Source organism: Nyctibius grandis, chromosome 31, assembly GCF_013368605.1.
Source record: "Nyctibius grandis isolate bNycGra1 chromosome 31, bNycGra1.pri, whole genome shotgun sequence".
In the NCBI taxonomy this organism is placed as follows: Eukaryota; Metazoa; Chordata; class Aves; order Nyctibiiformes; family Nyctibiidae; genus Nyctibius; species Nyctibius grandis.
In genome coordinates, this window is record NC_090688.1 from 2,387,915 (window position 1) to 2,400,265 (window position 12,351).

The 12,351-nt window shown below is 56.3% G+C and overlaps 1 protein-coding gene, 1 long non-coding RNA gene and 1 other non-coding gene across 3 annotated transcripts; all 3 read right to left on the bottom strand.

Annotated features, from left to right (window-relative positions):
* Positions 1 to 311: 311 nt before the first annotated feature.
* Positions 312 to 9,975, bottom strand: EEF2 (eukaryotic translation elongation factor 2). Its single transcript, XM_068420885.1, has 15 exons — positions 9,887 to 9,975; positions 8,875 to 9,089; positions 7,979 to 8,160; positions 7,683 to 7,894; positions 6,688 to 6,866; positions 6,194 to 6,299; positions 5,762 to 5,875; positions 5,446 to 5,584; positions 4,105 to 4,300; positions 3,664 to 3,922; positions 3,246 to 3,353; positions 2,785 to 3,138; positions 1,820 to 2,002; positions 1,608 to 1,740; positions 312 to 746 (listed from the first exon to the last, which is right to left on the bottom strand). The coding sequence occupies exons 1-15, from the start codon at positions 9,887 to 9,889 to the stop codon at positions 553 to 555; spliced, it is 2,577 nt and encodes an 858-aa protein (XP_068276986.1). The 5' UTR covers positions 9,890 to 9,975; the 3' UTR covers positions 312 to 552.
* On the bottom strand, positions 6,067 to 6,133 carry LOC137675080 (small nucleolar RNA SNORD37). The gene has a single exon (XR_011049886.1). It is a non-coding gene; the product is annotated as a small nucleolar RNA SNORD37 (small nucleolar RNA).
* A 1,350-nt stretch (positions 9,976 to 11,325) lies between the features above and the next one.
* LOC137674980 (uncharacterized) lies at positions 11,326 to 12,321 on the bottom strand. The gene is made up of 2 exons (XR_011049877.1): positions 12,115 to 12,321; positions 11,326 to 11,780 (listed from the first exon to the last, which is right to left on the bottom strand). It is a non-coding gene; the product is annotated as an uncharacterized lncRNA (long non-coding RNA).
* Positions 12,322 to 12,351: the final 30 nt, after the last annotated feature.

Consider the following 12,351-nt stretch of genomic DNA (forward strand, 5'->3'; position numbering starts at 1 on the left):
CGGAGCCAAAGGCTGTGCCCGCTGGTGTTGCCACTCCCCCCGCTTCTCCATCGAGTCCTCCCGCCCGCCAGGGGGCGCCCCCAAAAAGCCACATCCGTCACCATTCTCCGATTTTATTAATTCCAGTGGCACTAATACAGGCGGCGATGGGCACGAAGGACAGTCACACTGCAGGCGGGCATCCCTCCCCTCCCCTTTTCCTTATTTTTGTATCGATTTACCTTATTTTTGTATCGATTTACCCCCCCTTTTTGGAAGGAAACCCCCCCTCCCCCTTGCTTTCGAGTCAAATAAATACAGAATTGGGCAAATCGAGTGGAAATGGTTTAGTTACAATGGCAAAGATGAGTCATGTGCAACACACAAACCTATAAGGCTTTTTTTTTTCTCCTGTTTCCTCTTCATTTTTAAGTCTCAAATCGCTATGAAACCGATTAAGAATGCAAAGAGATGGTGGTCACAGGCGTCTACCCCTTCACACAGGCCTTAACGCTAATTAATTAATTTTTTCTCCCCCTTCCCCCCCCCTCCCCAAGAGTCTGACGAGTTTAATTAGAGTTTGTCGAGGAAGTTGTCAAGGGCGGGGATGCCTTCCTTCAGCCCTTTGCGTTTACGGGTCTCGGCCACCACCTGGCAAGGACGGCTGGCGCTGTCGAAGGGATCCCCGGGCAGGATCTGCCAGTGGTCGAAAACGCACTGGGGGAAAGCCTGGCCCCCCGTGTTGGACCTCAAATCCGCTGTGAAACCTGGGAAGAAGAAGAGAAGGGGTGAGGAGGAAGGGGAACGGGCGTAATTTGGTGTCAAAACCCGCGCTTCGGGTCACCACGGACACAGCTAGAGAGAAGGAACCCAAAGCAGCGCCCAGAAGCCTGCAGAGATGCTCATCACGGCGCACCTCGGCCACGAGGAATGGCTGGAGAAAAGGCTCCAAGGAGACCTCACCTACACTTAAGGGGGCTTCTAAGACTGGGACAGACTGTAGTGGTTTTAAACTAAAAGGAGGGAGATTCAGAGTAGATGCAAGGAAGATATTTTTTACCCCGAGGGTGGTGAAACCCTGACACAGGCTGCCTGGAGAGGTGGGAGATGCCCCATCCTCACCAACATTCAAGGTCAGGATGCATGGGGCTCTGAGCAACCTGATCTAGTTGAAGATGTTCCTGCTCATTGCAGAGGGGTTGGACCAGATGGCTTTAAAGGTCCCTTCCAACCCAAACCATTCTGTGATGTTGGTCTCCCATATAACAAGCAACAGGACAAGAGGAAACGACCTCAAGTTGCACCAGGGGAGGATTAGATCGGGTATCAGGGACAATTTCTTCCCCGAAAGGGTTGTCAAAGCACTGGCACAGGCTGCCCAGGGCAGTGGTGGAGTCCCCATCCCTGGAGGGATTTAAAAGCCATGTAGATGTGGTGCTGAGGGACATGGGTTAGTGGTGGGCTTGGCAGTGCTGGGTTAATGGTTGGACTCGATCTTAAAACGTCCTTTCCAACCAAAATGAATCTCTGATCACTGCCATCAGCAGCTGGACACAACCTCCCCAGGTTGGCACCAAGCTCCTGGGAGCTGCCACACTCCCAGGGGATCACCCAGGACCATCACTCACCGAAGGACTCGTTGACAGGCAGGTAGGCCTTGACCACGAACATGGGGGTACCAGCCACCTGGGTCTCCTCAAACACGTGGCCACGCTTCCTGTTCAGCACACCGTAGATGCCACCGACCACCTGCTCCGGGCACTGCAAGAGAGAGGTGTCAGGACCACAAACCTCGTTTTCTTCACCCAGGATCTTCTGGGCTGAGTAGAGGTTTCCTCACCTGGATTTCCACAAGGTAGATGGGCTCCATGAGCCTGGGCTGAGCAGTGAGCACGCAGGCGTACAGGCATCTCCTGGCAGTGGGGATGATCTGCCCGCCGCCACGGTGGATGGCATCGGCATGCAGGGTGACATCGTGCACATCGAAACGCACGCCACGCATGTTCTCCTCACACAGGACCCCCTGGAAAAACAGAGCAGCGTGGGGGTCAACCAACACCGTGCCAGGGGAGAGCTGCCACTCCCTACCAGAAGGCTCCACTCCCTCGGCTTAAACCATTTCCACCAGAATCTTCCTCTGAAGTTCTAGTCAGCAGAAGTGCTGATACACACTTATGATGCTGCAACTGAAATATTTGGCCAGGAAAAGTATTTTTTTTCCATATTATTGGGACAAGAAAAAAGTTGTTGGCATGGTGAGGAATCCTCACCTCTTCTTCTAACTGAGCCTAACTGAAAAAAAAGTAAACAGGGAAAAAAAAAAACCCTCTCCTGCTGCTGTTTCCCGTCTAACCGTCAACGTGTTGGAGTAACCTGTCCTGAAAAAATTACTGGCCAACAAGGCCAGACCGTTGCTGATGCTCTCAGAGCACCCTCCACCTTCTCCTGACACCAGCTGCATCACTCATCCAAACAGTTTCTCTCCCTTCTGTGGCATCGCGTTGTCTGAAAAGCTTTTTAAAAATCTTAAGTACGTGCTGCCACGATGAATTTCTCTGCAGAGCTGGGAGAAGCTTTTAGTCTTGAGGTCGCGTGTTTTGTGTGTGTCTAAACTGATACGACCCCTTCGTTCCAGCTCTCAGAGTGTCATTGATCCTAAAAGACACTCCTGAGTTACAAACACGTCGCACCGTGATAGTTTTTCTGAGATTTCTTTGAAAAGAAAGACGTGCGGGAGGCGTTTACGCCGCTGCATGCCAGAGCGATCCCAGCCCCACCATGACCAGAGCCAGGCGCTGCCCCTACCTCCTTCGTTGCCCACTGGAAGCCGGCCACCACGCTGTCCTTGATCTCGTTCAGGTACTGCACCCCCTTGGTGATGTCGGTCAGGATGTTGGGGCCGGTGCCGTCGGGACCAAAGCACCAGATTTTCCTGGCTTCGGTGACGTCCCACTCGTACTTCTCAGCCAGGTAACGAGCTCGCTGCTTCAGCTCCTGACGGGCAGTGACCTCACCCTTGTCGATGTCTTCGGCCAAGCCGTCTGGGAAGGGCCGGGCCTTCATGTAGAGCCTGTTGTGTTTGTTGGGGGACTTGGAAAGGCACATCACGTTGGACTCCTCGCTGACCGTCTCACGGTAGGACACAACAGGATCCGATTTCTGCGGGGACGAAGAGCAGAGCAGAGCAGTGAGTCACCAGCCAAACCACAGCTCACCAGACACCCGCTCCGAGCTCACCAACAGCTCTGCCCCCGCAGCCCCTCTACCTTAATAGGGATGCACGCGTGGTCCTCCTCCAGATCCTTCAGGCAGATCTCCAGGTGCAGCTCCCCGGCACCAGCGATGATGTGCTCCCCAGACTCCTCAATGATGCACTGAAAAGACCATTTACACAGCAGGTGAGGCTTTAAACCGCGACACAGCGAAAGCTCTCGCACATCAAATCCTAGTGACCGTCTCAGATTTTGGTCTTTGACTCATCGAGCTCTTTCCACTGATCTGGGGATGACTTGGCACCAACCCCAAGGTGAAACGCAGCGTTCCTTCCCACTCTGGTGGGGCTGGGACCAACACTTAAGACTTTTCTGCCAGCACCCCCAGTACAACCACAACTAAGAGGCAGAAGCCTCCTGTGCCGGCAGGCCTGGGATTTCTCCTGTCCCCAAAACCATTCTGGACATTCACCTGCACCATAGGGTCAGACTTGGCGAGACGCTTCAGTCCCTCCACCAGCTTGGGCAGGTCAGCTGGGTTCTTGGCTTCCACAGCCACACGCACGACGGGGCTGACGCTGAACTTCATGACTCTCATGTTGTGAGCGTGTTCGAAGGTGGTGATGGTGCCAGTCTTCACAAGGAACTGGTCGACACCAACCAGACCAACAATGTTTCCACAAGGCACGTCCTCGATGGGTTCAACGTAGCGGCCCATCATGAGAATGGTCCTGGTGAAAGAGAAAGTTGTTTCAATGAAGCCTGAAGGAGGAGGTCCCACCAGGCATATCCTGAAGTTGCAGCAGCAGATTCAAAGTCCATGGCCAAGTATCTTGTCTGGCCTCAGAGATGAGAAGAGGCCCAAGACAGTACTAGAACCATAAATCTGAGCCACACCCCAGCCAGGACTGACCTTTGAATTGGCTTCAGGTACAGATCCTCCTTCTTGCCAGGTGTGTAGTTTGGTCCCATGATTCTGACTTTCAAGCCAGTTGAGACGAGACCAGAGAAGACACGTCCAAATGCGTAGAAACGTCCCTTGTCAGAGGTTGGCACCATTTTAGAGATGTACATCATCAGGGGGCCTTTGGGGTCACAGTTCTTAATACCTGGGAGAAGGGGGAGAGATCAACTTGGTTCAGTACCATTTCTCACGTGTGGTCTATGTGCCCTGTCCCCCCACCCACCCCCAAATCCAACACAAGACCTGTACCCACAACCACCCCACGCACCGCTACAGGCTGGGGGCAGAGTGGCTGGAAAGCTGCCTGGCAGAAAAGGACCTGGGGGTGTTGGTCAATGGCTGGCTGAATAGGAGCCAGCAGTGTGCCCAGGTGGCCAAGGCGGCCACCAGCATCCTGGCTTGTAGCAGCACTACTGTGGCCAGCAGGACGAGGGCAGGGATTGTTCCCCTGTGCTCAGCACTGGTGAGGCCACACCTCAAATCCTGTGTTCAGTTTTGGGCCCCTCACTACAAGAAAGACCTTGAGGTGCTGGAGCGAGTCCAGAGAAGGGCAACGAAGGTGGTGAAGGGTCTGGAGCACAAGTGTGATGAGGAGCGGCTGAGGGACCTGGGGATGTTTAGCCTGGAGAAAAGGAGGCTGAGGGGACACCTTCTTGCTCTCTACAACTGCCTGAAAGGAGGGTGTAGCGAGGGGGGGGTTGGTCTCTTCTCCCAAGTAAGAAGTGACAGGATGAGAGGAAACGGCCTCAAGTTGTGCCAGGGGAGGTTTAGATTGGAGATCAGGGACAATTTCTTCACCCAAAGGGTTGTCAAGCACTGGAACAGGCTGCCCAGGGCAGTGGTGGAGTCCCCATCCCTGGAGGGATTTAAAAGCCGTGTAGATGTGGTGCTGAGGGACATGGGTTAGTGGTGGGCTTGGCAGTGCTGGGTTAATGGCTGGACTCGATGATCTTAAAGGTCCTTTCCAACCAAAACAATTCCATGAGTCCACTGTCCCAGCCCTGTTGACTTCTGTCTGGCCAGCCCAAGATCACACCACCAAGAGATCTTTTAAACAAATGCAGGCTCAGACTGAGCCTTTGGCATATACCCTGGCTACTCTCCAGTCCCTTAGCTAGCCCACTCCTCCAGAGTAAATCTCATAAGCTGGTTTCATCCATACTAGAAAAGCTACAGACTCAAGAACTACAGCGACTACCGAGGTGTGTACTTGGAGAACAAGATGGCTACAGGTATTTCGGAGCACTGATGTGAAGAGATGTCTGGCAGAAAAGCAGCGTCTCAACATACCTATGGCAGCCTCGTCATCAGGGGGTCCCTCGTAGAGCAGCTCACAGCGGTACTTCTGGGCTGTGACAGGAGAAGGCAGGTGAATGGTGATCATCTGCAGCAGGGCATCTCCGGCAGGCAGCCACCGCCTCATCACAGCCTGCGCAGAGATCAGAGCAGTGAGACCCGGGCAGGTTGGTCACAACCCAGCAGTTAACCTTCCCTTGCTTCCCCAGCCTCCAAGCTGCCAAGGGTTTGTAGCTGCTTAGTAAATTTACACAGTTGGAGCAGCACAGCTACTTGTCTCCTCCCCCCAGACACATCAGACCAATCTCACCTTCAGCAGGGGTTTGCCCTCCTTGTCCTTATCTTCGCTGTCAAGTTTGATGTCCAGTTTCTCAATCAGTTTAGCCGCCTCCTCTTTCTTGAAGTTCATGATTGCATCGAAAACCTGGAACAACAGCAGCCGTCACGAATGTTGCTGGTGACCCAGTTTGAAGCAGCAGCAGCACAAACATCTCTGAAGAGACTCTGTTCTTGCTCACCGCTCGGCAGAATCCATTTGGAGGCTCAGACACATACTTGCCAGCACAGTAGCTACCACCAGCTTCCCTGCCTGCACGCAGTAACGAGCCAGGCTTGTGTCAGACACTTAAATTTCTTCAATCAGACAAGTCAGGTCAAAGTGAAGAAATTTTCCATCATCACACACTGTAACTGAAGCGGAGGGCGTCAGGCACCAGCAAGGGCTGAACGCTAAGGAACTCACCTTGAAGATGGGGTCAAGTATGAGCTGGCAGAAGGTCCTGGGCAGTTTCTTTCCATCAGGGCTGGTAGCAGATTTGCTGAATTTGCCAGTTGCAGGATCAAAATATCTGGAGAGAAAAATCAAGTCAAGCAAGAATCAATGCTCAGTTCAGCTGCAGAAGCGTGGCTTGTTCCGCTTGCTCAGGCCAGCAGAAAGAGCTGCTGGTAACAACTGTCTTTCATACCTTCCCCAATCACTCTTGGCTTTCAGAGCTCACCAAAACGCATTTCACTCATGCTGCCAACTCACCATGCCCTCCCCATTTATCTGGGTGTTTCCTATTCTGCAAAGATTTCATGGGAAACGGTTCTTTTGCCAGCACAGGGACCAAGTCACTAAGACAGGGCCATAAGCAGGCACGACCACATCCTCCCTCCTTACCCATCTTCTACAGCGTCAGGTTGCAGCCACACAGATCCGATCTGGAATTAAAACCAACAGCCGCGACTCCTCACCTATCTCCCCACAACTTCTTCATCATGTCTTCTACTTTCTTGGCACGCTCAGTTGCGTTCAGCTGGGCATCACCTTTGGCAGCGAACTTTGCAACATACATTTCAGCAAACTGTTTCAGAGTGAAAGCCCAGCCGTGCAGGCCAGAACCGAAGCCGACGGTACCAAGCACAGGATCAATCTGAAAGGGGACAGGAGAGCTGGGTTACAGAGGAGCAGCCACAGCTCTTACAGCCACGGAGCGTTACAGCAGTCAGCCTACTCAGTCCCAAACATGAGAAGAGTTTCAAGACGGAGCTTCAGAACTATGGGACCCTCGAGCAGCTCTGTGACAGCAGCCATCTCTGAGGTCTGGGGACCGCCTGGCCACACACCCACCATTTTAGCTTTGTACTGCAGCACTAGATCAGTTTTTCATCACTTCAACCAGCCACGTACTCAGACAGCTCAGCAGCTGCGCAGATTTGCGTGCAGGTAAGATTCCTGTCCTTCACGGGGAGGATGAGCAATAGAGAAAAACCTGCAGCATGCAGGAGAGTGCTCAACAGGAACAAAGCACAAGCTTTTTCTCAGACCTGACAGCCCTGCTCGCTACCCAGGAACCCAGCAGGGAGCTGTGCTCAGAGAGCAGGGGCTGGCGGACACCTACTGGCCTCCCATTTCAGAAGGCAGCCGGGGGAGCGATGCTGCGTAGGAGAGCCTAGGATCTCGCATCCCCTGACATCACAGATGTGATGAGGGGAAGAAGGTATCCTACAAAACAACAGCACCCTCAGTACAGAGAAAAAATACTTTATTTATAATCTTTATTTGCTCAAGCCTTGAAATAACGGAAGATTATGGAGGAAAGCTAGCGAGAGCTCCAAACCAGCACAAGCCTGGGTGGTACAGGCATCTTCGTTATTCTGCGTTCACTTCTCCACTTGAGATAAGAAAGGACCAGCAAAAAGCCACAGCTGCTCCCTCTCACTCATTTCAAACACAGCCTCCCACTTACCATGATATTTCCCATGGGGCCACTTTCTCCTTCTCCATACGTGGAGATAATGACATTCACGTTTTCCACGATGCGCTGGAAGGTCTGGTACAGCTCTTCTGGCTCCAGCTGCAGCTCCAGCAGCGCTCGGTCCATCTTGTTCATCATCAGGACAGGCTTGATCCTCTCGGCAATGGCCTGACGCAGCACAGTCTCTGTCTGCACGCAGACGCCTGCCAAACACGGGAATTAGTTATCCTGATCTTCAAACTCGCCCAACACATGCTCCAGTTGCATATGGGTGCAGAAAACCTTACCAGAGACACAGTCTACAACAACCAGGGCACCATCAGTGACACGAAGAGCAGCAGTGACCTCTGAAGAGAAGTCCACGTGCCCAGGAGAGTCAATCAGGTTGATCAAGAAACCAGAACCATCCTTGCTCTGCTTGATGAAGGCCAAATCGTTTTCAGAGAGCTCATAAAATAGAGAAATAGCTCTGAAACAAAAGAAAAACTAAGATTATTATCTATACATTACCACTCCCCAGTGCTTAGAAACAGCTTTTTATCCTGCACAGCTGCACCTGGGCTTAAGGATTTCCTGAAGCATCTTCCTGGGAGGACAGTGTGGGAGACAACCAGGCACGCAGGCTAAAATCTGCCCTTCCTACGCTCCTCTGAAATCATAACCTCTTCTGAAATCATAACCTCTTCTGACTCCATGCCATTTAAAGTGCCCAAAGAGGGCTTCGTTTATTTCAATCAAGGATTTATGCCTTTTCTACTAGGCCCAACCTCCTTTCTGATCCATTTTCATACCCCTCTGGGTCCTCAAATCTCCCACAGTGACACAGTCGCCAGGTATGTTGCCAGAGACGCTCCCAAGACAGTCTCCGTACCGCGTCCGTGGGACTCCAGCAGACACCAGCCACATTCAACACCCCCAGTGCTAAAATGGAAGGCTAAAGCTCCTGCTGCACATCTGTTTCCCAGTGGCCAAGGCAGTGCTCTGTGATTCACCACAAGCCAATCAATATTTGCTCCTTCATTTAAGTAATCCTCACGGGCAAGAGATGAGCTTCTGAACTAGACTAGAGCAAGCCTGACACCGTCTTCTTTCATCTCATGATCAAACCAGTTAGAACCCAAAGTCTCCCTGAGCTCAGCCTACACAGCAGAAGCATTGAGATGCCTGAAGGGAGGGAACTCACGTTGATTTGATGGTGATGCACCGTTCCTGCTCATCCTTCCTTGTGTCAGTGAAACGGGTCTCCCCCGCGCGGGCAGAGGCAATGATACCGGCTTTGCATACCAGAGAATCAGTCAAGGTTGATTTGCCGTGATCAACGTGAGCAATCACAGACATGTTTCTGATGTTGGCCTTTTTGTCCATGATGGCCCGTATCTGGTCTACTGTGAAGTTCACCTTGAAGAATGAGGCGGAGAGGGAGAGAAAAACACGTAGGGGTGTATAGAAAAGGCTTCAGCAATTCTAGGAAGCCCAACCAACTCCGCAAATACCTGCCATAGTCACACCAACATCAACTCTGCCCATGCAGCCTTACAAGACAACCCACAGGGAGAACAGCAAGGGCACCGCAGACACCAGCACTACAAGCAGAGGGGCCTGGGCCTGCAGCACCCAGCACACTCCCTCTCTATCTCGCTGTCCTACAAATTGCAGCAACATCAGTAGTTCCTTGAGGCAAACCCCAACTAGAACCGAACCCTCGTTCAGTCACTGCTCTGCAGCGGGCGGGTGACAGCCCAGTGCACCGGTATGACGGTCCCCACCCAGGCCGCAGCGTTACATAAGGCTGCCGCTGGTCAAAGGCCCCGTCCCCAGCGTCAACACCACCCCGGTATCACATCACCGCCACCACTCCCTCTCTCCCCAGGGCAGGGGTAGCACCACCGGGCCCCACAGCCACCGCAGCCCCGGCACCGGGAGAACAGGGCCCTACATGGGCTGACACAGACCCCCAGAGCCGCCGAGCCCCTCCCACCGGACAAGGGCCCCGAGTCTCACCGCAGACAGTCCCCTCTCCCCTGGCACGCTTTCCAGCCCCACCCCTCTCCCCTCAGCAGCGGCCCAGCCCAGCACGACAGGCCCCTGCCGTCATCGCAGGCCACGGGCCCTCCCAGGACAACCATCCCCACTGCCGCAGCGAGTGCGGTGCCTGCTCAGCCCCCCCGGGGCGGCGGCAGGACTCGGGGCCTCACCATGGTGGCGGATGCCGGTGGATTCTCCGGGGCGGGGGGGTGACAGCAATGGCGGCAGCAGCGGCCCTGTCTCGCTGGCGAGCGCAGAGCGGGCGGAAGAGAACGCTGACGTCAACCGCCCCCTTCTTATAGGACGGCGCCGGCCGGGGGGCGGAACCTGCGCACCCGACACTCAACGCGCATGCGCAGTGGTGCCTCTCTGGCCCATAGCAGCCGGCAAACTCTATGGTTGGGAGGGCTGTTCCGCCGGGGCGGGACCACGTGGCCGCGCACCGGGGCTGCACCAGGGCTTGCGGGGGAGCTGGGACCGGCAGCTCCCGCTCCGCCCCGCCCTGGCTCTGTCTCGGCCGCAGCGGGTGGAAAGTCCTCCCCACCCGTTGCCAGTAACTCCGGTGGGAACCGGCCCGGGGCAGCGGAGCCGGTACGGCCACCGCGAGTGGTGACCCGCTCCCCCCCCGGGGACGGAGCCGGTGCAGGCGGCGGCGCTGCCGCTGTCGGAGCGGTGAGGGTTGCCGGCCCCACCTGAGCGGCAGGCGAGCCCAGGGTCTCGGCTCCCAGGAGGAGGCGGTAGGGCAGAGCCCAGTGTCAGCCGCGGCCCGGGCACCAGCACCGGCCACCGCGGGAGAGAGCGGGCACCGGCGGGGGTTGGGCCCGGCCCCGCCCCTCCTGCCAACGCCGGTCGGGCACTGCCGTGGCCCGGCGCCCCCCGCCCTCCCCGGTCTGCAGAGTCCCCGCGCTGCGCATGCGCCAACCGGCCCCGGCCGGGGAGGGGGGAAGGCGGGCAGAGGCGCTGCAGCGCCCCCTGTGGGCGGGGAGGAGCGCGGCGCCCCCCGGCGGGGCCGGGCTGGGGGCACCGGGGCGGGGGGAACCCGCGGGGCCACCGCACCGGGCTGGGCTCCGGGGCTGTCATGGAACGACAGAGCACCGAGGCGTCCCCGCGTGCCCTGATCACCTCCGCACCCCACGCACCTCCACTTGCTGCCATATTCCCGGCACATCCCCAGCCCGTCGGTCCCCGCTTACCGGTCACAGGCAGGGACCGGCAGGATGGCGGTGGAGCTACACCCGGGATGGATTTGGCCCCTGGGAGGCTGTGCCCCCCCGCCGCGCTCCCGGTGTGACAGGAGCTTTTGGGGTTTCCATAGCAATCGTTTGAATTTTTAGCACCAATCCTGGCTTTTAGCAGCCTGGAAGGGAACCTGATTAACATATTGGCCTGCCTAGGAAACTGGCTAATTGCCTTTTTTGCTTAATTATCTTGTGGGGTTGATGACAAGGAAAGGAAAGTGCTAGAAAACCTCTCCCAGTGCAGTGTCTCACCTCAGCTACCGGGGTTACCTCCTGGTAACTCAGCCTGGAGCTGGCGAGGACGCTGCTGTGCGCTCGCTTCTTAAAAATGGAGACCCCAGGGGGGACAGCATCGGGTTTAGGAGAAATAATTTCTACTCACGTAGAAGGCATTTTTAATAAGTGATGGGTTATGAGAGAGATCGTCTCCTCCCTGAGTGCCCGTGGTGAGCACAAATGCTGTGCAGGAGGATGAGGGGGATCTCTGGGCCGCCGTGGCCATGGAGGAGGTTGGTTTTGGCCCCAAGGTGCCACGTGTGCCTCGGCAGGGAGCGTGTCGGAGGGGAAGGCATGGCGGGGGGCTATCGAGGCCCCCGAAGCAGATGCTAGTGAGGATGTCGGAGGGTCTGGCAGCCCGGAGGTGTGAGATCCAACGGGAAAAGCTGAGATTTGCCAGTTCAAGTTCAAGCAGAGGCTGTCGCAGGGTGAGGAGGATGGTTCAGCCCGTGTCCTTTGGGTTTCTCTGCTGAAGGCACAGATCCAAAGCTCCGGGTTTTGGGGGTTCTCTCCAGAGTGTTTTCTCCCCAGAAATGCCCACCGCAGCCGCCTGCTCTTCAGAAGCGTTTCCCAGCGAAACCACGAGCGATCAGATCCCGGCGCTCCCCGCTTTCAGGGCAAAACTGCCCCCGGGCATCAGCGCCAGAGACATCCCGGGCCAAAACGCAGCGCCCCGGCGTTGGGCCAGGAGCCGGGGTGCGGGCGGAGCCCCGGGGCTCCCCTCCTGGGCCCCCCAGCCTTGGCCAGGCTCCTCCAGCGCTGCCCCTCTCAGCCCCAGCCACGCTCGGAGGGCCCGGCACAAGGAAGCGGGGCCTCGGGACAAGGGCACCGGGCCCGAGCGAGGCCGACACCGGGCGTAGCGGGGCCTGGCCCGGGATACCCACCTGCCGCCATTTTGGGGGCACCACGCATCGCTCCTGGGGGGCCGCGCTCCCACCTGCCCGCTCGCTCTTAAGCTCTGATCGTTGCGGGGAGGGGGGTGATCCCCAGCCCCGCTCCCACGGGGCACAGCCCCAGGGCTAACACCCCCCCAGCCCGGTTCGCGGGGCGCTGGCCCTTTAAATCAGCCGGGAAGGCGGTGCCGGGCGGGGCGGGGCCACTGCGCCTGCGCGGCGAGGCCG